A 26,372-nucleotide genomic window follows, 5' to 3' on the forward strand; every position below is an offset into this window, starting at 1 on the left:
ATTTCAGGCCATTTTCTTGTAAAAGGAACAGAGGGCAGAATTTATGTGTAAATAAATTGACAAATTTTATGATGTAAGCCGACAATGAGCTTCCCCTCTTTGAAAGATCAGCAGCCGCCACTGATGTACACCATGTCTGTTTTAGGAAGTAATTGTATTTTATTCCCAGGTTGATTGTGTTTGCCTCTGTTCAGGCCTCAAGGTGCCTTTTACTTAATAGATAACTTTGAAACTCAGTGCCTGTGATCATATGAATATTTACCACACTCAGTATGCGATAAGTGTTATAAATTTAGGTTCTACCACCGGAATGTGAAATGCGGCGCTGTCTTACACACTCTTGGTGTCACACAGTTTGCCCTTGGTCGATACACACACACACACCGAACACACACTTCTATTCTGCTCTGCTACTGTTTTGTGGTGAAATGGTTCATATTCACATTTACTCAACCATGAACTTTTGTTGGTGTGTGTGTGTGTGTGTGAAAGTCAACAAAAAGGATATGCAATCTGCTGTTTTTGAATCTGTTGCGAGTGTGCACCAGTCTCTCCCAGGCTTTCCAACTCTTTATCATGCTCACTCTTTCATCTCCCGCATTCTCAAACCATATCTCGCTTCCTCACCCCCCAACCGCTCTCACTTCCTCACTCTCACTGCCTTTAATGCCTTTTAACAAACCATCTACCCTGTGATTAATGACCGCGGGCCTTCAGTTCAGTTCCTTCTCTTTCATTTCATGATGTATTGGGAGTTTGTGCCAAATGTTGATGGGGGAAATGCGTCCCGCTTGTCCACCTCCTCCTCTTCTTTTTTCTTGGTATGCTGTTTCATTCTTTCTGCCTGACTCGGTCCAGTCCCAGGCCGGTCGGCCCCTGGCATCATTGGATCCAAAGGTGGGTTATGTCCTAAGGGTTGTGTATTTCTCGGTGTGCCTTGATGCGGAACTTCTTTTGCCGCTCTACTGAGAGTGACCTGACAAAGCCTGGCACGAGAATGACAGAGCGATGAAAGGGAAGAAAGGGGAGGGCAAGATGGAGATAAGCTATCTAAACTTGTCATCTTGTTTTCCATCATCACCGCTTGATCCGGTGCTTTAAAAGCTCAGAAGTTTCTTGCCGAGTTCCACAGTTTTCAATGTGGGGCAAAGAAACCTGGTGATCTGAGAAAGTACAACCCCAAATCAGGAAAAGTTGGGACAGTATGGAAAATGCAAATAAAATGGAAATTCAGTGTCTTACATTTACTTTGACTTTTATTTGATTGCAGACAGAATGATATTTCTGAACCCAAGCTATTTCATGTTTTGTCTGGTCAACGTCTTTTCATTTGTTAATGCGCATCCATTCGTTCCGAAAAAGTTAAAACAGGACTTGTAATCTAGGGCTAGTAGTGAGGTAGAAAACAAACTAAATAATGATAATAATAATTTTAAACAGGCAATATTATCCAGCTGAGCCTTTGAGGAGCAAAGATGGGCAGAGAATCAAGAAATGAATGAATGAAAAGAAAGGAATTTGCATATTTCCCCCTCTACAGTGCATAATATTATTAAATGATTTAAGGATTCTGGTGGAATTTTAGTGCATAAAGGGCAAGGGTGCAAGCCTACACTGAAGCATTCGATGCCTCAGAAAGGACTACATCAAACACCATCACTGAACAATAATTTATTTATATGTATTAATTATATATTTATATTTATTCATTTATCTGCATTTTATATCTTGCCTCAACTTACTCTGATTTGTAGTTGTATTAAAACAATAAAATAAAACTGTAGCATGAGGGACAGTGGTAGCCTAGTGGGTAGAGCTTTGGGCTATCAACTGAAAGGTTGAGAGTTCAAATCCCATCTCTGCTGTGCAGCCACTGTTGGACCCTTGAGCAAGGCCCTTAACTCTCTCTGCTCCAGGTACGCCGTACGATGGCTGACCCTGCGCTCTGACGCCAGCTTCCAAACAACCTGGAATATGCGAAGAAAGAATTTTGTTGTACTGTATGTCTGTATATGTATATATGACAAATAAAGGCATTCTATTTAGAATTTCACCAGTTTGTAGGAACACATGATTTGGCCCTAAAATGTTACGAAGATTTTGCTCTCACAGCCTTGACATTGCAGAACAGTTGCTGTTTCGGCCGATCGTGTCTTTGTGGGCTTTCTTCTCTCAGCATTTCCCAGAGTTTAAGTCAGCTGGTGCTATAATCTGTTTTTGATAGACTCTTGCCAAGAGTCCACCCCCCACTGATCATGTGTCATTTGACCTCGTATCTTCTAGTTCCACTGTGGGTTTGTAAAGAGGTAAACTGAGCTGCTATCAGCTCAGAACAAAAACATAGGAAAGTGATTCGTTGTGCTTTGTGATTTATTTGGATCCCTTTAATAGGATATTAGGAACGTTAAGCTGATTTTGTTTTCAGCCAGACTGGATTGTGTAGTGCAGCTTAATTGCTTATTTTTGCCATTTTCTGGTTTGCTTTTCTGCACTTTAAATGACTTAATATTAGTTTTAATTGAATTATCTCATTGTAAATTTGCAAAATACTACATTACCTTTAGTACTTTTAAAAACATGTAGTAGATAGCTATTTTATAACACGTTTATTTGCAAAAATGTACAAAGTTTAGTTTGTGGAGCATACCCTCTTTTTTTATAACGTATTTTTCTTTTAAATCTGCAGGAAAACCACTATTTGTATTAAGGCTATAGCTGAAAGTTCAGGGATATAACAGTCTGTGTGTGTATTTGTAAAGTAAATAAAGAAATATAAAGAAATGATGACTGGTGACTGCAGTACTGTGGATTTTGTGTATCATTGTTTGCTTGTGCTGGAAAGGTTGCATTAACCGATGCTCTAGATCACTGGAATAGCTTTTATCCTTTTCTAAAATACATCTTTTTTCTTTGTAGGTTTTCCATGCCAACGCAGACCCATCTGAGGTGGTTCTGAACAGGATCCCTCAACCCGTGCTGACACGGTTTGTCCGGATCAGACCCCAGACGTGGAAGAACGGCATTGCATTGCGCTTTGAGCTCTACGGCTGTCAGATCACAGGTACTGTACACTACGATACACAGTACTATGTTTGTTTTCTATATTTATGATTCTTTATTAATGTACAGTATATTAAAATGTTGGCAATGTCATTATAGAACTTATAGAACCTCTATAAGATCTATTTTTAGTGCAATGAAGATACAGACTTAGACCATAAATTGAACTGTCCGAAACATCACCTCTAAAGCAAACAGGAGTCTGTGGTGTACAATAGATGATGAATACCTTTCAGGTCGCTCTATTGTCCCTCTCACATGAATTCAACACTGGATTTATCTGCTCTATTCAGGCTGTGTAATTGAGTTTGGCTATTTATAGAGATAAAAAGATTCGAGGACCTTCATTTAGATGGTTTCTCCTGATGTGGACGTGATGTGGGCTGCTTTTATGCCCTGATCCTGTCACAGATCTCCATCACACTACATCATAACGGCACTAAGCAGCGTTTCGCTCCTATTTTAATCGACAGTAAGCAAAACAAATGCGCTTTTAGGGACGGGGCCTTTTTTAACACTGACACAAATGACACATAAACATGGCGCTCGCCACCATATTAGCCGCTCCGATCCTGCAGTGTTTCGTCGCCTGTGGGCATCCAGCCCAGAAAGGTCTGCTTTTAGTGGGACGAGCGCGTACACTCACTCCCTACCTTATGGAGAACTGATGAGCATCTTGGACTTAGCCAGGCAGTGTGAAGCCCATAAAAACACTCGTGAAACAGTCACTCAAAATCCTGGAACTAGTTCTAAAATGTTTTTATTTTTATTTTTCTGTGAGTGTGGGTGGAATTCAATAAAGATGGTGTGGAATAGGTACCGCTTGTTTTACGTCTTTGGTTTTGTTCCTAAGCCACAGGCTACGATCAATCGTTTATTTCTGGCATCATGCGTGCTCAGAGTGGGAGCGAGCAGAGTAGGATGCTTAGTTGCTCTTTTGGGATTAGCCTTCTAGCACCTGGATGCAATGGTCAAAGATAACAACAAAAAAACACCCACACAGAAGCTTCTTTAAAAACAAACACATTTTCATTTACTCATTTTAGGCTTTTTAAATATTAATCATGCTGTCAAGGGGATCAGTGAAGTTTTTTTTCTCATTTTGCTTGACAATTACATCCAAAAACATCTGCCCAATGGCGCACACATTGGGGGATAATTGGGGTCAACGGCACCTATCTTATACTTAAGTGGTGTGATTTCTATTGTGTGTCTTTTTATTTAACTCTTCTAGATGCTCCATGCTCAGAGATGCAAGGCATGCTCTCAGGACTGCTCCCGGACTCCCAGATATCCGCGTCCTCCATGCGGGACATCCACGGTTCCATGGGGGCAGCTCGGTTGGTCGCGAGTCGTTCTGGATGGTACCCGAGTCCCACGCAGCCTGTAGCCGGAGAGGAATGGCTTCAGGTGGATCTGGGCGTCCCCAAGACTGTGCGTGGCATCATCACACAGGGAGCCCGCGGCGTGGACGGCAGTACCAGCGCCGAGAACCGAGCTTTTGTGAGGAAGTACCGGCTGGCGCACAGCATGAACGGGAAAGACTGGAGTAACTTTATCGACCCCAAGACCGGCCACCACAAGGTGAGAATTAAACACAAGTGTGTGTCTCATCGAACTGATGTTGATCATAAAACCTCATAAAAGTGTGACTTCATTTAGGAATCCAATCTTAGTTATTTGCATAATGTGAAATTTTACGCGCCGCCTGAACTAACGGTCTGATGTAGTCTCAATTTCAGAATCAATAGTGAGTACTAACGGCCATTTCATTTCTTTTTGCTCCTGTTAACGGCTCAGCACTTCCCTTTAACATGCATCATCTCTTTTTCTCCATTCGTTTTGAGAGCACAATTCAATTACCCTCAGTTATGCTGCCAGCGTTGATATCATTCTAGTGAAATCATTTACAGTTGTGTTAATTAAAACTTCCCTTGCAGAACTCCGTCCTCGGGCCACGGGAGGCTCCTAAATCTGGAAAATATCCCACAGACTCTTTTTTGTTTCCTGTCGAGGCTGTATTAAAACTCCTGCGCTGTCTGTCCTTTTCAGATTTTTGAAGGGAACACACACTTTGACACACCGGAGATTCGGCGTTTCGATGAGATCGTGGCCCAGTTTATCCGAGTGTATCCAGAACGGTGGTCACCACCTGGCATTGGGATGAGACTGGAGATCCTGGGATGTGATCTACCAGGTTAGAAAGTACACACAGCACATATCACATATGAGCACATAACACATCACTGATGTCCAAAAATTGTCTTAGTTATCCATCAAACAAAACAAATGGAGAAATGCACATGAGTAGATGTAGATAAAAAGTGCACACATCTGCTGTACCAGCCTCTGCTCTGTTCACCCGGTCGCCCTTCACCTCAGTTCCTCCTCCTTCTCTGTCATGCTGGATGTAACACCTGTCGCAGCATGATGAACACTGGCACAGACGTGCCCACTTCCCTTGGGGCTTGCCAGAGCATCATAAAGAAAAGCCCGGGGGCCGCCATTGACAACCTGTCGCTCTGACTCTGTGTCCACATCACTGGTAGGAGCGCCAGGGCTAAAGTGCCCGTGGTGAGGCTCTGAGGCAGAGCTGGCGTCAGAAAAAGATTTATAAGTACGAGGAAAAACGAAGGAAGAGTGAACTTCTGGTTTACATGTCGAATGCTGAATGAATAAGCAGACTGGAATTGAATTTTTTCATTGGTACAGATGTTTTGCTCAAATCTGGCACCAACAGGAGCTCCCAAGTGATGCAGCAAAAATATGTACACCCCTAAAGTTCAGAAATCACACACAGTCATGGTGAAAAATATTGCCACCCCAGTTAAAGTGCAAGCAAAAATGAGCCATGGAAATAACGAAGCCTTTAAAATTACAGCAGTATGCTGGGAGTAGTGCTGCCAGTAGGGATGTAACGATGCACCACAAGACAATTAAAAATCGATTCACATGTGTAACGATTCAAATCGGTTTACATGTATAATGAATCGATATTCACTTTAAACAGCAGAGGGCCCTGGCGCTGTTCACCTCGCCTGTTTGACATCACTACTGCCAGGTTCGGAATTTTCCAGCCAAATTTATTTATGTGAGGATACTTTCTTTATTTGTATTATTTCTTTATTTATTTAATGTGGGATTTATTTCATTTCAGTTTTTTTTTTTTACACAAAAAGGGAAATGTGCAGCATTGTTTTGCATAGTTTGTACCTACCGTTACGTCCCTAGCTGCCAGTATTTTTGGGCTGTATCTGTAGCCTGGCGATGCTATAGCCATGCTGTAGTTGGTATTACTGCTCGCACATAAGATAATGATATGCTTGAGTTCCTGTCATTAATATAACCATTGAAACTGACTCTTAAGTTGGTGAAAAATGAATAAAAACAAAAGCTGTTAGGTTGGTTAATTTTGTTTAGATGTTTAGAAATAAGAAAGTGTGTATGTGTGTGTGTGTGTGAGTGTGTGTAAGTGATAGAGCGGTACGGTGTTGAACGTGTAGGCTAGAAGCAACAGAATGACTGATTCTGTAACTAATACAGCTGTGCAGGCCTTTCTGTGCACCAGATGTTTAAGACGCAGGGGGTCGAGTTTCCTCCGCCCTGCTTCTACCAACCCTGCCCTTAACTTACTACTTTTAGGAATACTCCCCCCCCCCAACACACACACATTCTATTATCCCCAATATACCTCTCATACACACTAAATCTCTCTAAATAAAAGCAGGCCTGTGTACGTTGATTGATTGTCGTTCTTGATATTCACACTCACCGGAAAAATAACAACTCATAATTTCCCATCATCACCTTTAATCACACATATATACATATTAACATGCTTTCCAATATCTGTATAAACAAAGCTGAGACTTTAGTGCCTACCAGTAAGCTTGATGGTCACATTCAAGTTGCCAGACAAAGGGAAGCACTTACTCACTCACTGTCTTAACCGCTTATCCAGTTAGGGTCGCATTTGGGTACTGGAGCCTATCCCAGCTTTTCAATGGGTGCAAGGCACACAGTAACACCCTGGACGGGGCGCCAGTCCATCGCAGGGCAGACACACACACACATACACTTACCCATTCTCCTATAGGGCAATTCAGTGTCTCCAATTAACCTGACTGCATGTTTTTGGACTGTGGGAGGAAACCGGAGCTCCTGGGGGAAACCCACACAGACACGGGGAGAACATGTAAACTCCACACAGAAAGGACCCGGACCACCCCACCCGGAAATCAAGCCCAGGACCTTCTTGCTGTGAGGTGACAGTGCTACCCACCGAGCCACCCCAAATGGAAGCACTGACTCGAAAAACTGAAGTCCCGTATCAAGCAATAATGGGCAAAAATGTACCTACAAACACACCCATAGTTTACCAAAAAAGACTCAACGCACCAAGCACACCTATAAAGACACATGGTAAGAGGCAGCAGTGCTGTCCCTCCGTCAGACAACCCGGACCTGAACAAAAGTTTCCGATAGTAAATCCTCTGGCCTCAGTGTAAACTGCTTACCTGATTTAAGCGCTTCTCCTTCATCAGAAGGAAAAGTGAGGGTAGTGGAACTGGAAGTGATTGAGGGAGGGACAGCAGTAATTCATTGATGAATAAGTAAAAGCCCCTCAGAAGCAATGATGAGTAGAAGAGCGTGAAAGGCACACAGGTCCTTGGACATTTTAATCAGACTGGCCTTTCCATTATTTATCAGCAGTCTTCCTGTCACGCCCTGCCAGAGGACTGTGTCAGGAGGGTGGCTGTAGGGATTTAGTTGGAATTCTTGCAGCAAACATTGAAAACCTTAAAATTGATTGGTAGAGCAAACGTAATATATGGTAGGACATATAGAGCATAAGTATAAGTATTTATACAGTATCGACCCAAAGCATTAATGCTGGGTGTAAAACAGACCAGGTTGTTCATTGCTAGCATCCTGTTGTACGGAATGATGAATTTTAGCAAAAGTTATATGGTAACTGTGTTTATAAATGGCAATCTTTATCTATCCAAAGCTATATCTATTGGTTTGCCATTATAATACACAGGGTGGTTTCCCCTGTGTGCGTCATTGGCTGTGGGAGTCTCGCGTCCCATGATGTCCTGCGGCCATGGTCGGTGCATTTTTAGGGGATAAAAAGTGTGTTTTGTGGTTATGAAAATGGTTTGTTTGCATAGAGCATTTTGTGTTTGTTTTTATGTTATGTTTATAAGTTACGCCTTTATCCAAAGCGATTTACATTGCAGTATTCAGTCTGAGCAATTGTGGGTTAAGGGCCTTGCTCAAGGGCCCAACAGCAGCAACCTGGCAGTGGCGGGGCTTGAACCAGTAACCTTCTAATTACTAGTCCAGTACCTTAACCACTAGCCTACGGCTTGCCTAAATGTTATGAAAGTGTTGAATGAACTTCAGTGCGACTTACAATTATGAATGAATAACGTTTGAGCAATTGAGGGTTAAGGGCCTCGCTCAGGGGCACAACAGTGGGTAACTTGGTGGTGGTAAGGCTTGAACCTGCAACCTTCTGCTTATTAGTCCGGGACTTTAACCACTGTGCTACCACAGTCCACTTTACAGGATATACTTTGCTTTTGATGGGGTAGCACTGTTGCCTCACAGCAAAAAGGTCCTGGGTTCGATTCTCAGATGAAGTTGCTCTGGTCATTTCTGTGTGGAGTTTGCAGATGTACAATTGAGGTGAACTGGAGATACAAAATTGTCCATGACTGTGTTTGATATTGAAACTTGGGCTGATGGATCTTATGTAGCCAGTAATTACCTGTCCTGTCATGAATGTAGCCAAAGTGTGTAAAACATGATGTTAAAAATCCTAATAAATAAATAAATATATAAGTTCCTGGTTACAGGATATACTTTGCGTTTGATGGGCTGAGCCCATTTTGTGCTTGTTTAGATATAGCTGTACATAATATAGTGTACATATGAGTAATATGAATTGTGTGGTCATTACTTTAAAATAATGTAAACCTTTAATTTTATATGTAATACTACTTTAGAAATCATCATTTAGTACATTTATTCTATACTTATTTTATTAAACAAGTATACATTTTGCTCGTTTCCCCCATTAAATATCTCCACATGCCCCAAGCCAACCCCACAGTTTGAATACCACTGATCTAAACCATGGGGAAGAGAAAGCAGTTGTACACAAACTTCCCTTCATGTTCCTGCTACAGCACGTTCAGACAAGATCTTGTGACTTAGCAATTCTGGCTGCTTAATCTCTTTCCTGAGCACCTCCATTACCCTCAGTGTTCCAGTTCTACAACACTGCACCAACCTGCCACATAAGAATCAATAGCGCCACAAAGAGAGAGAGATAAGGGAACAGGGGAGCTTCTCATTCGGAGACTCGACATGTGGAGAGCTCTAATCGTGTCCACATGTTTGTGTGGGCACCTCTAGCTGTCTATCACAGGAAACTGAATATGGTTTATCTTGACCTGAGGAAAAAAATGATGGAAGGTTGTTTTTGTCTGCAGCTGAATGTAATCAGCGGAATATTTCAGTCTTCAGTATTTCACGTCATGTCTCATAGACTGGAGGAGTTATTTCTTACCACTTTTATTTATAAAAACTGTCAGGAGTGCTGTATTTATACAGCCTGTCAGATCAGTTGACCACCATCTGTAATTACTAATTAGTCGTATCAGGTGTATTTCCAACTTGGTTGGAATATAAACCTGTCTACTGTGGATGAATTTCATCTGGATCCTTTGTCAAACATATGAACTGCTAGGTAGGGATACATTACACATGCCTAAATACCAAAACTGAACCAGTAAATACATTTAAAGAAGGACTGTAAGGAATGTATGCTAGCCAATATATCATTAAGCCCCTTCTGCTAAAGATCGTTCTGCTTTTCTACTTTCTTGCCGTCTTACTCTTTCCATGTCACAATTTGACACCACGTATGGGATGGTTGAAGGGCAGTGAGTCTCCTCCGCGAGCTTTTGTTGGCTCTTTAAAGTCGTCCACATGTTTCTACTTAGTTCTGAGCACAAGAGTCAAACCCAGAGTCATAAACACATACACACACAAACTCAAAACAGAACTCAATACGTAACTTCAAGTGTCAGTACTGGCTCAGCTCCAGAGCTCTCGTTTCCCACTCCGTTCCTCATTCCTGCTAGGTAGGTTGTCTGTTTATGGACGTTTGGACCGTATTGCAATATTTTACTTAATATGTCATATGCTGTTTAGTGTTTAGGTTTGCTAGGAATGTGCTAACAGAGTCCCAAGCAGTGAAGCCAGCAGGATAAACTATACAATTATATTTTTAATCCATCCGCCAAGAAACTGAAGTATTTTAGAAGGAAACAAGGAAAAGGAAAATGAAATAATAATCATTGGTACAAGAATGATGTTAATGTTTAATAGCATCTAGCTACACTAAACACATCCATATCATACTGCTAGGGCTGAGAAATATACAATGTCGGATAATAGAAATGTGTTAATTCATTAAGTATACTGTTTATACCACTATATACAGTATAATACATTTGGATTGTTATTGGCAGACAGTCAGAGCTTGGATATTTAAATTGTATTTAAACTAAATGTATACAGTATTGTTATATCACTTAGCCTTCATTTTTAGTCCTCACATAGTCTCGACTTGCCCTTTGATTATTTTTCTAAACACTCAGTTTCTGGATTTTGTTTTCGCTGTTGTGTTTTGGCTGCTTCCTCAGACTCTAGAATCTGTTCGCGATATTGTGCTGTTATTTGCACCGTGAGTTTCAGAGGGAAGCTTATCTCCACTTCTCTGTCTAATATGAATATCAATAGTGTGTGTGTGTGTGTGTGTGTGTTGAAATGTTTTTCAGTATGAACAGCTTATTATGCATTCATCACCCGGTTATGATCTGTTGTGTTTTTCTGGCTCTTGGGCAAAGTCCTTATCACAGGCCAAACAAACACGCCAGCCAGCTTTATGTGAGTAAATGCTAATATAATGCTAACATATCAGCCAGGCTGAAATATCACTCATGTTTTGTCTAAATTAATTGGATATGAAGGTTTTAATTGGCTTGGTGCTTTAGGAAGGTGGTTTTGTTTTTATTGAATCCTGGGGCCTTGTCATCTTTGTCATTAGTGTTTAATTAGGTTTGGGTGAATTAACGTGCACGAATACAGTAAGTGTGTTTCATTTCCTTTTTTCTTTCCGCCCCTTTAAACTTTATTTACCTCCCTCTCCTCCTTTACACTTTCGCATTTAGCAGACGCCTTATCCAAAGTGACTTACATTACAGTGACAGTATACAGTCTGAGCATTTGAGGGTTAAGGGCCTTGCTCAAGTGCCCAACAGTAGCAACCTGGCAGTGGTGGGGCTTGAACCAGCGTCCTTTTCAGGATTGATTTTCAGTCCCTTCTCTCATCTGCTGACCTGAGTGCCACATTTGGTCCGCAATCCTCCCTCAAAACAAAACATACCATTCAGCCATGAACCATCTGCTGGCAGAGCTGGCACCCTGGCACTGGGTGGTTATCTCTCTGCCTGTCTGCCTGCTTGCCAGAGGTGCAGATGTACTCCAAGGCTTTCTACATAATTGAACATTTTCCTCTCTTGCTCAGAAAGCTTAGTCAGCAGCCGTGAAGGCAGAGAGGCCAGCTGAGAGTAAATACTGTTACCCCCAAAAAGGATGTGAGGTTAAAAAAAGGCTAAACCCAGAATCCGCCTTTGCATTTAAACTAACATTTACCCCAGATGCAGTGACAAGGTGCCATTTCATGAATTTAGTTTCTCACCAGGAAAGAAAGTACTGCAACCATAGATTATCTATATCTGTAGGATCCAGATTGATTTTCTATGCACTGCGACAACAATTTGTCCTACGCAGCAGAACGAGTGGAGGAAATCAGCATGGCAGTCTCTAATCATTAGTAAAGAGTAGAACAGAACCTGCTAACACAACTATTGTGATCCAATTGCCAAACAGTTCAATAATGAATCTATCACTAAAGCAAACCGGGGGTGTAAGACGTTGCAGGAATCAGGAGTTTGACCAACAATAAGAATGTGTCCTGTCTTGGGAAGATCCCAAACCCTGATGCCAGATATCTGATAGCCAGACAAACGTTCAGCTGCCCTATTATTTGAAACGATTTTACATTTATGGCATTTAGAGGATGTTTTTATCCAAACTGACCTACAATTGTGACTCACACAAGGACCCAATGTTGGTAAATTGGTGGTGGTAGGGCTTGAACTGGCAACCTCTATATTACTGGAGCAATACCTTAACCACTGAGCTACCACTGCCAGAAAGATAGCTTTATACTTGAAGAAAGCAAGAAGAGGAAGGAAAGGGCGGGGAATGGAGGGTGTAGGTGTGTGGAGTTATCAACATAATCTACCATCCATCCATACCAAGTCAAATAATAATACAAGTTATTGAGTGTTTAGCTGCTTGAAAAAGTTTGACTACTGTTAGGTAGTAGAACCTGTGGTAAAGTGCAGACAGGTTCCAGCTCGGCTGCTCGTACACTGCCTGTAGAAAATAGCTATTAGATATACAAGCTACTTAAATCTAATCAGTATTTTTATCAGGTCAGCTTAGGTGGTGTCTCTCTCATGGCCGACCTCTCTCTTCTGTCTCCTGTCATCAGTGACAGGCACGATGTGTCTAAAAGGGCACGTTGTTTATACTCCGACTACAGGCGACCTTTACACAAAGAGGGGACAGGGGTGTGACAATCCTACAGGGGGTCGTCTGTGATGGCGTACACTTGCTCCTGTTAATTACAAAAGAAAAGAGGAAGAGGGTGCATGTGTTTGGATGTGTTTGAGTTCACTTCCCCAAGATTCTGCCCTCGCTGTGGGTTAATTGCATTTGCAAAGGGCATCTAATTAATGGACTTTAATGTCAGAAACCCGAACAGCTGGGGCTCCTCTTTCATGTGGAAATTATGGATATTAATAATATATTTACATAGCTGCCCGTTCTTCTCATGTTCTGTAGAAGTGTCAGCAGGAATAGGAGGCAATTAGGCTGTAAAGTGTAAAGAGTAAGATTACTAATGAAGCTACACGCTGACAATTATCAGACAGATTGTTTCCTGTTTTCTTTAATGTATCTATATAAAACGTTCCACTTTAATGCATTAGTATGAAATATTTGGAGGATTGGTAGGTCATGACACTGGGAATATAATGCAAAGACAGTAGACTAGTGTTATTTGTCTAGAAAGTGAAGGTGATTGGCCAAGACAAGCTGCCAACAAGAATGGAACAGCATTTTTTCCAATTCAATTAAATTGGTGTGTTGAATTCACAAGTTCAAATCTTTGCAGTGCTGCTAACCTGACCTGGTAAGCAAAAGACAAAAAGGGTCATGCCTGAGGGAGAGAAGGTCAGATGGAGCTTTGCAATTTCCAGGACTGGCCTTGGCACCAGCATAAGTGGTGGAGGAATCACATACCACATAGCATAATGGGGCAGTGAAACTACAATGGAGAATTGGAAATGACTAAATTTAGGAAAAATAAATGTAACAGAAATGACACAGTGGTCATGAAGCTAAAACCTGATTATGAAAAAGATAAAGGTAGAAACAAAGTGGTAGCGTAGGGCTGATATGGGGTCCATGCAATTTTATAACACTGTTGTAATGTTGCCTGTGTTTATTCATGCTACCCAAAAGAAACACATACTGGCATACCATCTGATCTCTATCCCACTTTCCCTCCTTTGGTCCTCTCCCTCGTCCAATACAAGTTTTTAATGTTACATTAGCGTTCACTAAGCACTTGTGGAGGGTTGTGTGATTTGAATGGATTTCCAGCTGTGTGCATGCTTGTGCCTGGTGTTTTTCAGGGATTTCTTCCCTTCTTTGTGTGTACCAGCACGCTCTTTACCCACTTACATTTGCAGCATTTATCAGGCGCTTTTATCCAAAGTGACTAACAATTATGACTTAATACAATTCAAGCGATTGAGGGTTAAGGGTTAAGTTTGGTGATGGGGATTGAACCGACAACCTTCTGCTTATTAGTCTAGTATCTTAACTGCTGAGCTACCACTGCTGATGATCACATGTTTTGATAGTGTGTGTGTGTGTGTGTGTGTGTGTGTGTGTGTAGTATTAGTACAGCTGTGCTGCAAGGTCAGTGTGACTGAAACATTGATCAATGGCAGCAGGAACGTGTGTGTGTGTTTATGTGTGGGAGATTTTCTTCTTTAGTGATAAAATTTTAAGGGGTCACTCTATGGTCAGGAGTCTCAGTTTCTCAGATTCTCAGACGGCTGCTCTCATTTTTTTTGCTTTGCCCTTATAAAATGTGTTCAATTGTCTATTTCAGAATCCACTACGATTGCTGAAACTGCCACCCCGACTCTGCCCCAGCAAGAAGAGACCAGTACAGCCCAGAGAACACCAGGTGAGTGACAATACCGGTAGATGGTTGAAACAGTGCTTAGAAAAGCTACTCTCCTAAATGGAAGCATTCAGAATCTTTACCAATCCTTGCAGTGATTGGTTACTATAGATCAGTGAGTAGAGCATCGCATCAGCCTGTACATGTCTGTGTTAAAAACACGTACAGCAATCGGAATCACTTACTACTCTTCTAAATAGTGTATTATACTGTATATAAAACTGTTAGCACAATAGTATGCAGTGAGATCCAATAATGTAGTAATATAATAGCATTAATAATAAAAACAGAATAGCATTCAACTCTTATAATCTGAGATCAATATCATAAAACTGTATCAGCAATGCCAGACCAAACAATACCAGCCTGAGTCTGACAGAGGGTGAGTGTTTTTATCTTCTATACAGCTGGTTATGTGTCTGTTTAGGTTTGGGTGCATTTTAATGTTTAATTTTATGATTCTTTGGCATTTTGTTACATCGTTGACCCTCTACCCAGTCTGTGCTCACATCCAGGTCAAGTCTGAATAAATGAAACGCTTGTAAGGATATTGACATTTCTATTGATAGAATTCATCAGTGGGACTATATGTTTAACCTTTAAAGTTAACTGAGGTAAGGTCGCTGTTAGGTATTTGTATTTTAAAACATGGTTGTCCTGATATGTTTGGCTACTATTTAAATCATCATAAACATAATGATTTAAATTGAGACACCAATACTGATCTTCTTATATCATATAAAAGCCTTTATGTTGATTTATTTAATCTCTTATGAATAATTAATAACATCATAAACAAATACATCTTTTACAACACTACACTAAATAAAAGAGTTTATTTAAAGTGTTACTTTATGCGCTGCGGAATATTCCGCTAGCACACCAGCGCTGAGATTCTGAACTCCTCGGTTCGAAATTCGACGTTGCCACCGGTCGGCTGGGCGCCATCTAGCAGGCATAATTGGCAGTGCCTGCAGCAGACATGTCCCTGCTTGGGTGGGATGACCGGACTATGTGGGTGGGGTCTTCAAACGCTGTTTAAGGACCCTGATTGGCAGATAGAGAGGCACCTGTGCAAAGTGCATAGGTGAAAAAGGGTTCCGCTAAGGGCTGCGTGCGACGGAGGAGCAATATACCCACCTCGACTGCAATCAGGGATCCCCCGGCAGTGGAGGACAAACTGACTATGATAAATTGGGAGAAAATGGGAAAAAGTGTTCATTTACTTTATTTACATGTCTAGAAAATAATAGTAAACACAATTATTGCAAAAAGTGAAAGTCACAAGTGTGTTAATATTCGATGTTTAATTTATTCGGATATGTACATTGGAAGTCTCAACCCAAGTCAAAGTATAAATCATGTCTTAATTTAAAATCCAAGCCTAGGTCTGGTTTTCATTCATGTGTGTTATATGTTATATGTTATAAAAGGCGCTACATGTACGAGTCAGCATGTTACCGAATAACTCCGCACCCACCTTTATTTACAGCATGCTGAGATGAGTTCTAGATGAATACTGCTGAACTATATATTTCCACCAGTGTTAATAATGGACTGCACCTGCATTTTTTTGAGGTCTTCCGTCTCAGTGAGCAGCAGCAGTGTGCAGCAGGAGTGTTAACATTATGCTAAGCAGGCTGGCACTGTGTTTAAATTGATTGCTGATGAATGGCTGGTGCAGAGCTCCATATAGATGCGGCCACTGTAAATCCTCTTGGCTTAGATCCGCCGAATTTCTCTCTCCTGTTCTCCCGGATCAGAGGGAAAGCAATAACTCTACCTGCAGATAGATACATATAGCGTAAAGCATATTGTATTATATTGCATATAATACTCATTCGCTCGCATCACTCTTATTGTTATTATTATATTTGCGCATAATGGAATAATGTGAAAGACTGGAGAGGTTCGCATGCTCAGACCCTGCAAACTGCAGACTACACGATGTGTTAATGTGAAGTGAGAGACAATAAAAGTGGTGAAGTGGCATTCACAACGAACACAGAAATAACTAAAGTGGTAGACAGATTAACTTTCTAATGATGCAGCAAACTATTTGTGGTTATTTGGAGTGAGCGTGCAACGAAGCACCAGGTAGAAGTGCTGACAGCGACTGAGAGAAGCTCAGAATAAGACAGACTTATGCAGTATGCAGTAAAACGTCTGCATTTCCATGGTCTGAATAAAGAATTATAATCAGATATGTACATAATGTTATAAAGATGGTGGGGTCAGTGATGGCAGACATTTAGCTTTGTGTAGCTTTGTGTAAAACGTGGAAAAAGTCATTTTGCTCAGTGCTGGTTTGCTTCAATTTTTAGAGCAGATATGAATTCCTCAGACTAGAGGCAAAGGACCTTGATCAAGACCATAAATCTCAGACTGTGTGTGTGCACGTGTTTGCGTCTGTGTGTGTGCCAGTGTGCATGTGCGCACACACGAATGAATAATTGCATTATTTACACAGCAGGCCACAGGTCTTCAAAAGGTAATCAGTTATTTTCTGCTCTCGTTCTCTTCCCAGCTCCCACCACCCTGTCATCTCTAGGAGGTCTGTGTGACTTCGAGCAGAATATGTGCGGCTGGACACACGACCCTACAGGAGATCTAAACTGGGCATTGCAGAGTCCCTCCAGTCCTGGACTGGACCTGCCTCTGGGAGCTGACGGTATGTAAATCTTTTACTAACACAGCAAGTGTCTCCATATGTGCTTTCTTTTCCTAGGAGCAGAATAAACATAGAATTCTATTAAAGCTGGTTTGGAACCTGCATCAGGTATCTGAGCAGCATTTTAACCCAATAAGGAGCTTATTGTGTTGGGTACACACACCCTTATGATTATTTTAAAATTATCTTGAGGACACTTTTATCCAGAGGAGTAGTTTTTTGCAGTAGTTTTCTCTTTACTACACAATTCCTCACTCAAGCTTCATACACTATATTGCCAAAAGTATTCACTCACCCATCCAAATCATTGAATTTAGGTGTTCCAATCACTTCCATGGCCACAGGTGTATAAAACCAAGCACCTCGGCATGCAGACTGCTTCCACAAACATTAGTGAAAGAATGGGTCGCTCTCAGGAGCTTCCAGCGTGGTACCGTTTGGGGCGGTACAGTTTGGGGATGGCCCCTTCCTGTTCCAACATGACTGCGCACCAGTGCACAAATCAAGGTCCATAAAGACGTGGATGAGCGAGTTTGGTGTGGAAGAACTTGACTGGCCTCAACCCGATAGAACACTTTTGGGATGAATTAGAGCGGAGACTGCGAGCCAGGCCTTCTCGTCCAACGTCAGTGTCTGACCTCACAAATGCGCTTCTGGACGAATGATCAAAAATTCCCATAAACACACTCCTAAACCTTGTGGAAAGCCTTCCCAGAGAAGTTGAAGCTGTTATAGCTGCAAAGGGTGGGCCGACATCATATTAAACCCTATGGCAGGGGTGCCCAAATAATTTCTTATAAGGGGCCAAAAGTTAATCTCAGTGAAGGGCCACGGGCCAAAACTAAAAGGTTATGTTATTTTAATATTGCATTAAATTAAAATATATCACGTTTTTATTGTTAAATAAAACAGTACTGTATATTCTAATTAACAGTGCTTTTATTGATTTTAAAGGACGATAGAAAATGTTTCTTTTTAGGAGCAGAAACCTTTGAACAAATGTAAATTTGTAAAGAAAAACATGCAGAGCAAAATATTATTATTCACCATTTTCTCCTCGCCACTGTACTTTGCTGCCAACTGTTTTTAAATGTTTATGTTTATCCATATGCCACTGCCTCATACGCTCCATGATTGACAGCCTCACTCGTGTCATCATAGAGAACTTGATCTTTGCTGACAGGAGCTCCACAGCGCCCCCCTCTCCTATCCACTGTCTCATGTAAAATTGTGGTCAACTAATGGATTGCAGCTAGAGTTATAAGCAGTTAAACACCTGGTGAAAGAAATTCCCAGCTACTGACAAAAGTAAGCCCTACTTTGATCTAGCGAGGCGGGCCAAAAAAAATAGACAGCGGGCCAAGTTTGGCCCGCGGGCCCCAAATTGGGCAGCCCTGCCCTATGGATTAAGAATGGGAGTCACTCAAGTTCATATGCGTGTGAAGGCAGACGAGCGAATACTTTTGGCAATATAGTGTATGTGTACAGAAATGAGCGTAAATGTCACTGGATATTGTGCAGGGTTAGAACACACCTAAGTACTTATTAAGGAAGCTTGATGCTTGTCTTCCTTTGTTTTTGATGAGCAGTAAATTTTACCATGACCTTAACAAGTGCCTTCAGGTGAGCACTTCAGAATTAATACTTTTTGCCTCCTCGTTCTCTGAATGGAAGCATCGTTAAGATTTGCTTACTCTGTGGATCGGAGACCGCTGGGCACAGACACTGCATTTGCCTTTAGCTTCGAGGCATGTACTCGCTGAGACTGTGTTTTCAGCTCCAATTTTCAGTTTACGAAGGACAAACCAGATCTGTGCATGTACTGTAATTGTCTCTTGCGTGGTCTTCACTTTTGATAAAATGCCAACCATGCCTTTGGCATCCATCATATTTGTTAAAACAATAATAAAACATTCATGATTTGGTTAAAAAATATTGAATTTTATTATTTTTTATTTTGAGACTTGTATCTCATGCTGTTCATAAATGTGGCCAAAATAATTCACTTCATATAGCAGGCGCTTCATAAAAGCAAATACAAATTACAAATGCTGTCTGCTTGGATGCTGGCTTCAGTTGAAGCCCAAAAAAGGTGCCCAGGAGGCAACAATACTCATCATCCTACATAACAGCTTAAATTTAAGCTTGTGCCATATAAGATCAAGACATACTACACAAGGAACCGGTTACAATCACTACTAGGGATGTAACGATACACTCTACTCACAATGCGATTCATGATACTGGGTTCCTAATATGATCTTCCCCCTGATTTTTTTAAACAAAATGAAATGGGCCGCTCAGGTGGCACAGCGGTAAAATATGCTAGTGCACCAGACTTGGGGTTTCGAATACATCGTATCGAATCTCAGCTCTGCCTTTCCGACTGGGCTGGGTGGCAGCATGAACAACGATTGGCTGTTGTTTAGGGTTAGGGGTAAAAGAAGTCGGATCATAGGTCCTCAAAACTGGTGCAACTGCAGATGTGGGTGTGGCCCTCCGTACACAGTGCCCATCAGTGTATGAACTCGACTCGTGCAGGTGAAAAATGCAGTCTGTACTGACTGTACATGCCGGAGGGGGCGTATGTCAGTTGAGAGGCGTCCTCAGTCAGCGGTGAAGGGTCGAATCAGTATAGAGGACGCAAACAGGCTAATTGGACACGACTAGAATAGGGGAGAAAATTTGGGGAAAAAAGTTAAATTAAAAAAACAAACAAAATGAAATTGAAGACAAATTATGGCAAAGTTTCCTTTTATTATTTCTCTTTAACAAAAATAAAATAAAATACTGTATTTGTGCTTATCTTTTATTTATCTAAATAATGAATGCTCTTTTATTTCTGAGGTAGGTATAAACTATGCCAAATAATACTTATTGTGTAACAAAACTGAAATCAAAATTTTTAAACAAATCCAACATTATATAAATAAGTGAATAATACAAATAAAGAAAGTATCCTCACATTAATAAATATTGCTGGAAAATTCCCTACCTGGCAACTTTGTGAAGTGCCGTCAACCAGGCAAGGTGAATAGCGCCAGTGCCCTCTGCTGTTTAAAGTGAACATCGATTCATCCTAAATGAATAACCGATTCGATTTTTAACTGTCTTGTGGTGCATCGTGACATCCCTAATCACTACTGTTTATGATGCTCATTTGTTTTAAAGTTAGCTTAACTGATTTGACGTGATCGTGTACTCTGACTGATACAGTACTGTGTATCTAATGTAATGTCACTGCAGGTGAGTCACAAAGACTCTTTCCCTTGTGAAATTATACACACATACTTACGTCTGCAGCCTAATAATACTACAAAAAATATTATGAATTTAAGGACTGAAAATAGTTCCTGTCCTGTTCTTTCATCTTATCTGCTGCTGGTCATCCTTTTTCCTGCTTACTGTCATTGTTTTGTCCAAATCCCTCATCAAACAATGGGACATATTTTTATGTTAACAGCACGTGTTCCTGCCCTGTCTTTGTAGTTTTGGGCAAGAAACGATAAAAATAATTTTGCTAAGTTACAATTTACGACATGGAGTTTAACTAAATTTAGGCTATTATGTGGATAAAGTGGGAATTCACAATGTGAGTTTTATGACCAAGAAGCTTAACTAGACTAAGGCCACATCTATGATTTATGGAAATCTTATGCTAATATAAGCTAATTTAACAAGCTGCTCAAATAACACATGGTTCTGTTTTTTTGCTAAAAAGAAAGCAGACAGTTAACTGTCAGAACTGCCTAAATAGTCTCTAATACACCGACAAGGCATAACATTATGACCACTGACATTTGAAGTGAATAACACTGATTGTCTCTTCATCACGGCACCTGTTAGTGGGGGGCATTTATTAGGCAGCAAGTGAACATTTTATCCTCAAAGTTGATGTTAGAAGCAGGAAAAATTGATGAGCGTGAGGATTTGAGCCAGTTTGTGATAGCTAGATGACTGGGTCAGAGCATCTCCAAAACTGCAGCTCTTGTGGGGTTGTGGGGAATGGTTTGAGGAGCACAACAACGAGTTTGAGGTGTTGACTTGGCCTCCAAATTTCACAGATCTCAATCCAGTCGAGCGATGTGCGATGTGTGAGATGTGCTGGACAAACAAGTCTGATCCATGGAGGCCCCACCTCACAACTTACAGGAGTTAAAGGATCTGCTGCTGCCAGATACCACAGCACACCTTCAGGGGTCTAGTGGAGTCCATGCCTCGATGGGTCAGGGCTGTTTTGGCAGCAAAAGGGGGACCAACACAATATTAGGAAGGTGGTCATAATGTTATGCCTAATCAGTGTATGTTGGAGCATTATCAGTTTGAAAAGAGTGTAAATAGAAACGATTTACCATATGCTCACTTGTTTAAAGGGAATTAGGTGCTGGAAAGAGAGTTTACATGTGTTTAGATCATTTAAAAAACAGAATCCCTTCCACCCAGTCCTGTTTTCTATCTAAATCTTCATTCCAGTTCTATCTTTACACCAGGGAATAATCACTTCCCATCTTATACCGTTTCCAAACAGTGCTTTTGGAGAGAAGAACTCCAGGCTGACCTGTTTAATCCATTTACTTACAGGTTCATGAACTTAAGTCGAGTAAAACACAGATGCAGTGATGCAGAGCGTGGTGAAATAGTGCTGCTAACATTTAAGCAAACAGAGCTTCATCTTCAGACCTGAAGAGTGTTGAGGTGCAACAGGGGCAAAAGTCTCTTCTGCTTAATGAACCTCATCATGCTCGATGACCTTTAAATGTGAAGCCCCTTGAGGAATTCTTATTTATTGCTGATCTTACTTCAGTATATAAAGCAGTGATGCTTATTGATTAGGTATTAATTAAGCTCTAAAAACTGGTTACTGTAAAAGAGTTTAACACGTGTCATGAAGTTGAATTATTTAGGGATTATTATTATTATAACTGCATTACATTTTGCTCAGTAGCATAAAATTCTCACATTTATATTCCTGACGTCTCTTCTTGAAGCATTCCAGTATTCATATTCAGGAAAACATTTCTGACACAGCAATGCATTTTTATATTTGTGAATTTCTTTACTGTCAACCAAAAATAACCCAAAAATACTCTAGCAGCATAATAATGATAGGGCTTGTAGACAAGGCTACCCAAAGCTATCTGATGTACTGTTAATCCAAACTACACTGCTAATAAAATATTATTACAACACATTTTGTAGCAACAGCAAATAATCATGTAGAAAATATAAAAACATTGGCCTGCACATGGCTTGTCTGGCAAAGTGGGTGCACAGCACATCAATATCGATCATAACAAGTTGGGTTTAATCCTAGTCTTGTGTTTTGTGGACAGTGGTAGCCTAGTGAGTAGAGCTTTGGGCTATCAACTGAAAGGTTGAGAGTTGGAATCCCAGCTCTGCCATGCAGGAACTGTTGGGCCCTTGAGCAAGGACCTTAACCCTTTCTGCTCCAGGGGCGCTGTACAATGGTTGACCCTGCGCTCTGACCCCAGTTTCCAAACAAGCTGGGATATGCGAAGAACGAATTTTGTTGTACTGTACAACTGTATACACCAATCAGCCATAACATTAAAACCACCTCCTTGTTTCTACACTCACTGTCCATTTTATCAGCTCCACTTACCATATAGAAGCACTTTGTAGTTCTACAATTACTGACTGTAGTCTATCTGTTTCTCTACATACATTGTTTAGCCTGCTTTCACCCTGTTCTTCTGATGGAGTTTTTAAACATCTCACTGTCACTGCTGGATTGAGAATAGTCCACCAACCAAAGATATGATGAAGGTCTAGAAGATGACCAACTCAAACAGCAGCAATAGATGAGCGACCGTCTCTGACTTTACATCTACAAGGTGGACCATCTAGGTAGGAGTGTCTAATAGAGTGGACAGTGAGTGGACACGGTATTTAAAAACTCCAGCAGCACTGCTGTGTCTGATCCACTCATACCAGCACAACACACACTAACACACCACCACCATGTCAGTGTCACTGCAGTGCTGAGAATCATCCACCACCTAAATAATACCTGCTCTGTGGTGGTCCTGTGAGGGTCCTGATCATTGAAGAACAGCATGAAAGCAGGCTAAAATAGTATGTAGAGAAACAGATGGACTGCAGTCAGTAATTGTAGAACTAGCTCCTATATGGTAAGTGGAGCTGATAAAATGGACACTGTATCATCACACCATCACAAAAACAGGGTTAATATGGAAATGGTTAAAGTGAAATGTGCCAATTCAGATTTTTCCCCCTCAGATTAATCTCCCTTGCTTCCTCTTTCTTTTTAGGTCTAGTTCATATTCTTAGCCTCTTCTTCTACTGAAGTGCCCTAATTGCTTTAGAGATTTTTCCAATGCTAAGCACTATTTGTTTGAGAGAAGGCATTAATGCGAAGACGCGCCGCTTCTCCGAGCAAATTCTATGATTGCTGACTGATGAAGAGAAACAGCATTATCATTGATTTATTCTTCACCCAGAACATAAGTAGGCTGTAAGCCGGAGTGTTGTTCCAGTCACACTGTCACTCAAACACGAGCAGGACTAAAAATAGGGCAGAACTCGAGGCTCGGCTCTCGCAGTCTGTTCGGTGCAGATGTTCTGATGATAACGCTGGATGTGCAAATGGGAGATACAGTGACACTTCTCAGACTTTAATGGCACACCACAGCCCTCAGCTGGTGAAAGGCGTATCTTGTAACTGCATCAGCAGGTTTTCGAGCTTATAATAACTCGGATACTCAGTTTTAACTGTAAGAATAGAAGGTACGGAGAGTTAGAATGCTTTTTTTTACAATATACATAACATGTAAATGAATAATATTGATTATACATATTGTCTGAGGGATGGAGATGATAAAAACTGTAATAACTAGTAACTGTAATATTGTACAGTACAAATACTGATAACTGTAAGGTGTGACTTTTCCCTTTCCTATTGGCTATTTGGTTAATACATGTAATGTTGCAAAAAATAGATGTTTAATCATGTTTGCTTAGAGAAATACTACGATTTAGGCTAAGTCTCTCCTTGAACATGAGAAGCAAGTAAACTAGGACAGCGGCAGAGTAAAACAGCTGGAGTTGGGAGAACAGATTTCACTGATCAGGCATAACATTACGACCACCTTCCTAACTGATTGGTCTGCGGCTCTGCATACCCCCATACACAAAAACTGTAATGCACTGTGTATTCTGACACCTTTCTATCAGACCAGCGTTAACTTCTTCAACATTTGAGCTACAGTAGCTCGTGTGTGTGATCAGACCACACGGGCCAGCCTTTGCTCCCCACGTGCATCCATGAGCCTTGGCCGCCCATGACCCTGTCGCCAGTTTACCACTGTTCCTTTTGACAGATACTGACCACTGCAGACCGGGAACACCCCACAAGAGCTGCAGTTTTGGAGATGCTCTGACCCAGTCATCTAGCCATCACAATTTGGCCCTCATCAAACTCCTCAAATCCTCACGGTCACCCATTTTTCCTGCTTCTAACATCAACTTTGAGGATAAAATGTTCACTTGCTGCCTAATATATCCCACCCACTAACAGGTGCCGTGATGAAGAGATAATCAGTGTTATTCACTTCACCTGTCAGTGCTCATAATGTTATGCATCGTCGGTGTAAAAACCTACATTTAATGGAAAACAATGCTTGCCCAGTCATTTTCTTACATGTTTAAACTGCTGGATTAGCTACGACGTTATCAGAATTGAACAATATGAATCCATGTTTTATAGAGGTAGGAAGTTAAACAAAGACAACAAAATGGAATGGAAACGGAAGTTTTAACAAAACAAGCAGGTTTTGCAGGCACATTTTGAGCAATTGAGGTCCTGAGGCCTTGCTCAGGAGCCCAACAGTGGCAACTTGGCTGTGTTGGGATTTAAACCACAAACCTTCTGATGATTAATCCAGTACCTAAACCTTTGAGCTATGAAACATTACGGGTTGGTTTCCCAGACAGGGATTAAGGCTAGTCCAGGACTACATTTAGCTTTAAATGGAGAATCTCCATTCAAAATGCTGTGTAGTCTAGGACTAGGCTTAATCCCTGTCTGTGAAACCAACCCTACATCTTTAAATCATTGTTGAAATACTTTTGCAGCGTAATGCTTGTGTCCTTTTGCTCCCCAGTTTACAATTAAGAACCACTGTTGTGGCCGGTTGTGCTGTAATTAATTGCCGTCTGTGCTTTGGGTTCACATGTTCAGCTCCTGCCAAACCCTTTCACACCATCCCAGACTGCACACAGAGAGGAAGTGGCAGCTGAGAGATGAGAAAACAGTAGCCATTCCTCCTACACACACAAACACAAGGTTAAACCTGCATTAAACTCACCCGTTTGCTTGTTTTTTTTATCATCCTAACAGATTATGGCAGTTTCCTGTACCTGGAGGCGAATCCTAAGACGGAGCAGAGGCGTGCAAGGCTCCTGAGCCCATATGTGGGGCCTGAACAGGGTCCGCTCTGCTTGCTCTTTCTCTACCAGCTTTGGGGAGAGGCACAGGGCACGCTGCGGGTCCTGATTCGCAACGACAATCAGGATGAGACCCTGCTCTGGACCCTGAGCGGAGACCAAGGCCTTAAGTGGAAAGAAGGACGCACCATCCTGCCTCAGTCACCTAAAGAATACCAGGTAAGAAGATGCATTCTGTCTAGCTCAGTGAAGAAAATATTGCTAAATCATCAAGTCTCTCAGATAGGTGAATGTGTGGGGGAGTTTGCCCTCTCATTATCTAGTTCCAACATATGAGCTGACACTAGATCCCAAAAGAATGCCAGCACAGTAAAGAAAAGTAATTAGTAGCCGAAGGCTGATTTTATGTCTACATTCTCCAATCTTTCTGTTTCTATCTGGCTGCAAACCATAAGTATCAGTGGCACAAGTTTGATTTTCAGAGAGCTAATAAAATCTAACATTCTGTCATAGTTAGTGGAAATGTATTGTGGAGCATTGTTCCTGTACATCCGGAGAACCTCAGACGACAGTACTGCACAAGATAAAACGTTCTTTACCGCTGAGGACAGAATTTTAATGAAGAACTTGCTGAATTTCCACAGAGAAACTGAATGACAAAGTGAGCGTACCTGTGACATCATGTCATGGTGCTCAGCCAGGAGGACAAACCTCAGCCCCACTGGTCAACATGTCAAATTCTAGGGAAACTGGACTCATCAATCTAAATTATTTATTGTGATCTGGTGCTGCAAGAGTGAAAAAATG

At 41.2% G+C, this 26,372-nt stretch overlaps 1 protein-coding gene across 1 annotated transcript in view; it reads left to right on the forward strand.

The window, feature by feature from the left end:
- Positions 1–26,372, forward strand: part of nrp2b (neuropilin 2b) — a 100,695-nt gene that overhangs the window by 62,422 nt on the left and 11,901 nt on the right. Inside the window, exons 8-13 of the mRNA XM_063005387.1 lie at positions 2,917–3,061; positions 4,295–4,644; positions 5,113–5,257; positions 14,393–14,470; positions 16,995–17,138; positions 25,519–25,784. Coding sequence (XP_062861457.1) covers positions 2,917–3,061; positions 4,295–4,644; positions 5,113–5,257; positions 14,393–14,470; positions 16,995–17,138; positions 25,519–25,784 — 1,128 coding nt within the window. The remainder of the gene's footprint in view (positions 1–2,916; positions 3,062–4,294; positions 4,645–5,112; positions 5,258–14,392; positions 14,471–16,994; positions 17,139–25,518; positions 25,785–26,372) is intronic.

The sequence above is a fragment of the Trichomycterus rosablanca genome, chromosome 12, assembly GCF_030014385.1.
Source record: "Trichomycterus rosablanca isolate fTriRos1 chromosome 12, fTriRos1.hap1, whole genome shotgun sequence".
NCBI classification, from domain to species: Eukaryota; Metazoa; Chordata; class Actinopteri; order Siluriformes; family Trichomycteridae; genus Trichomycterus; species Trichomycterus rosablanca.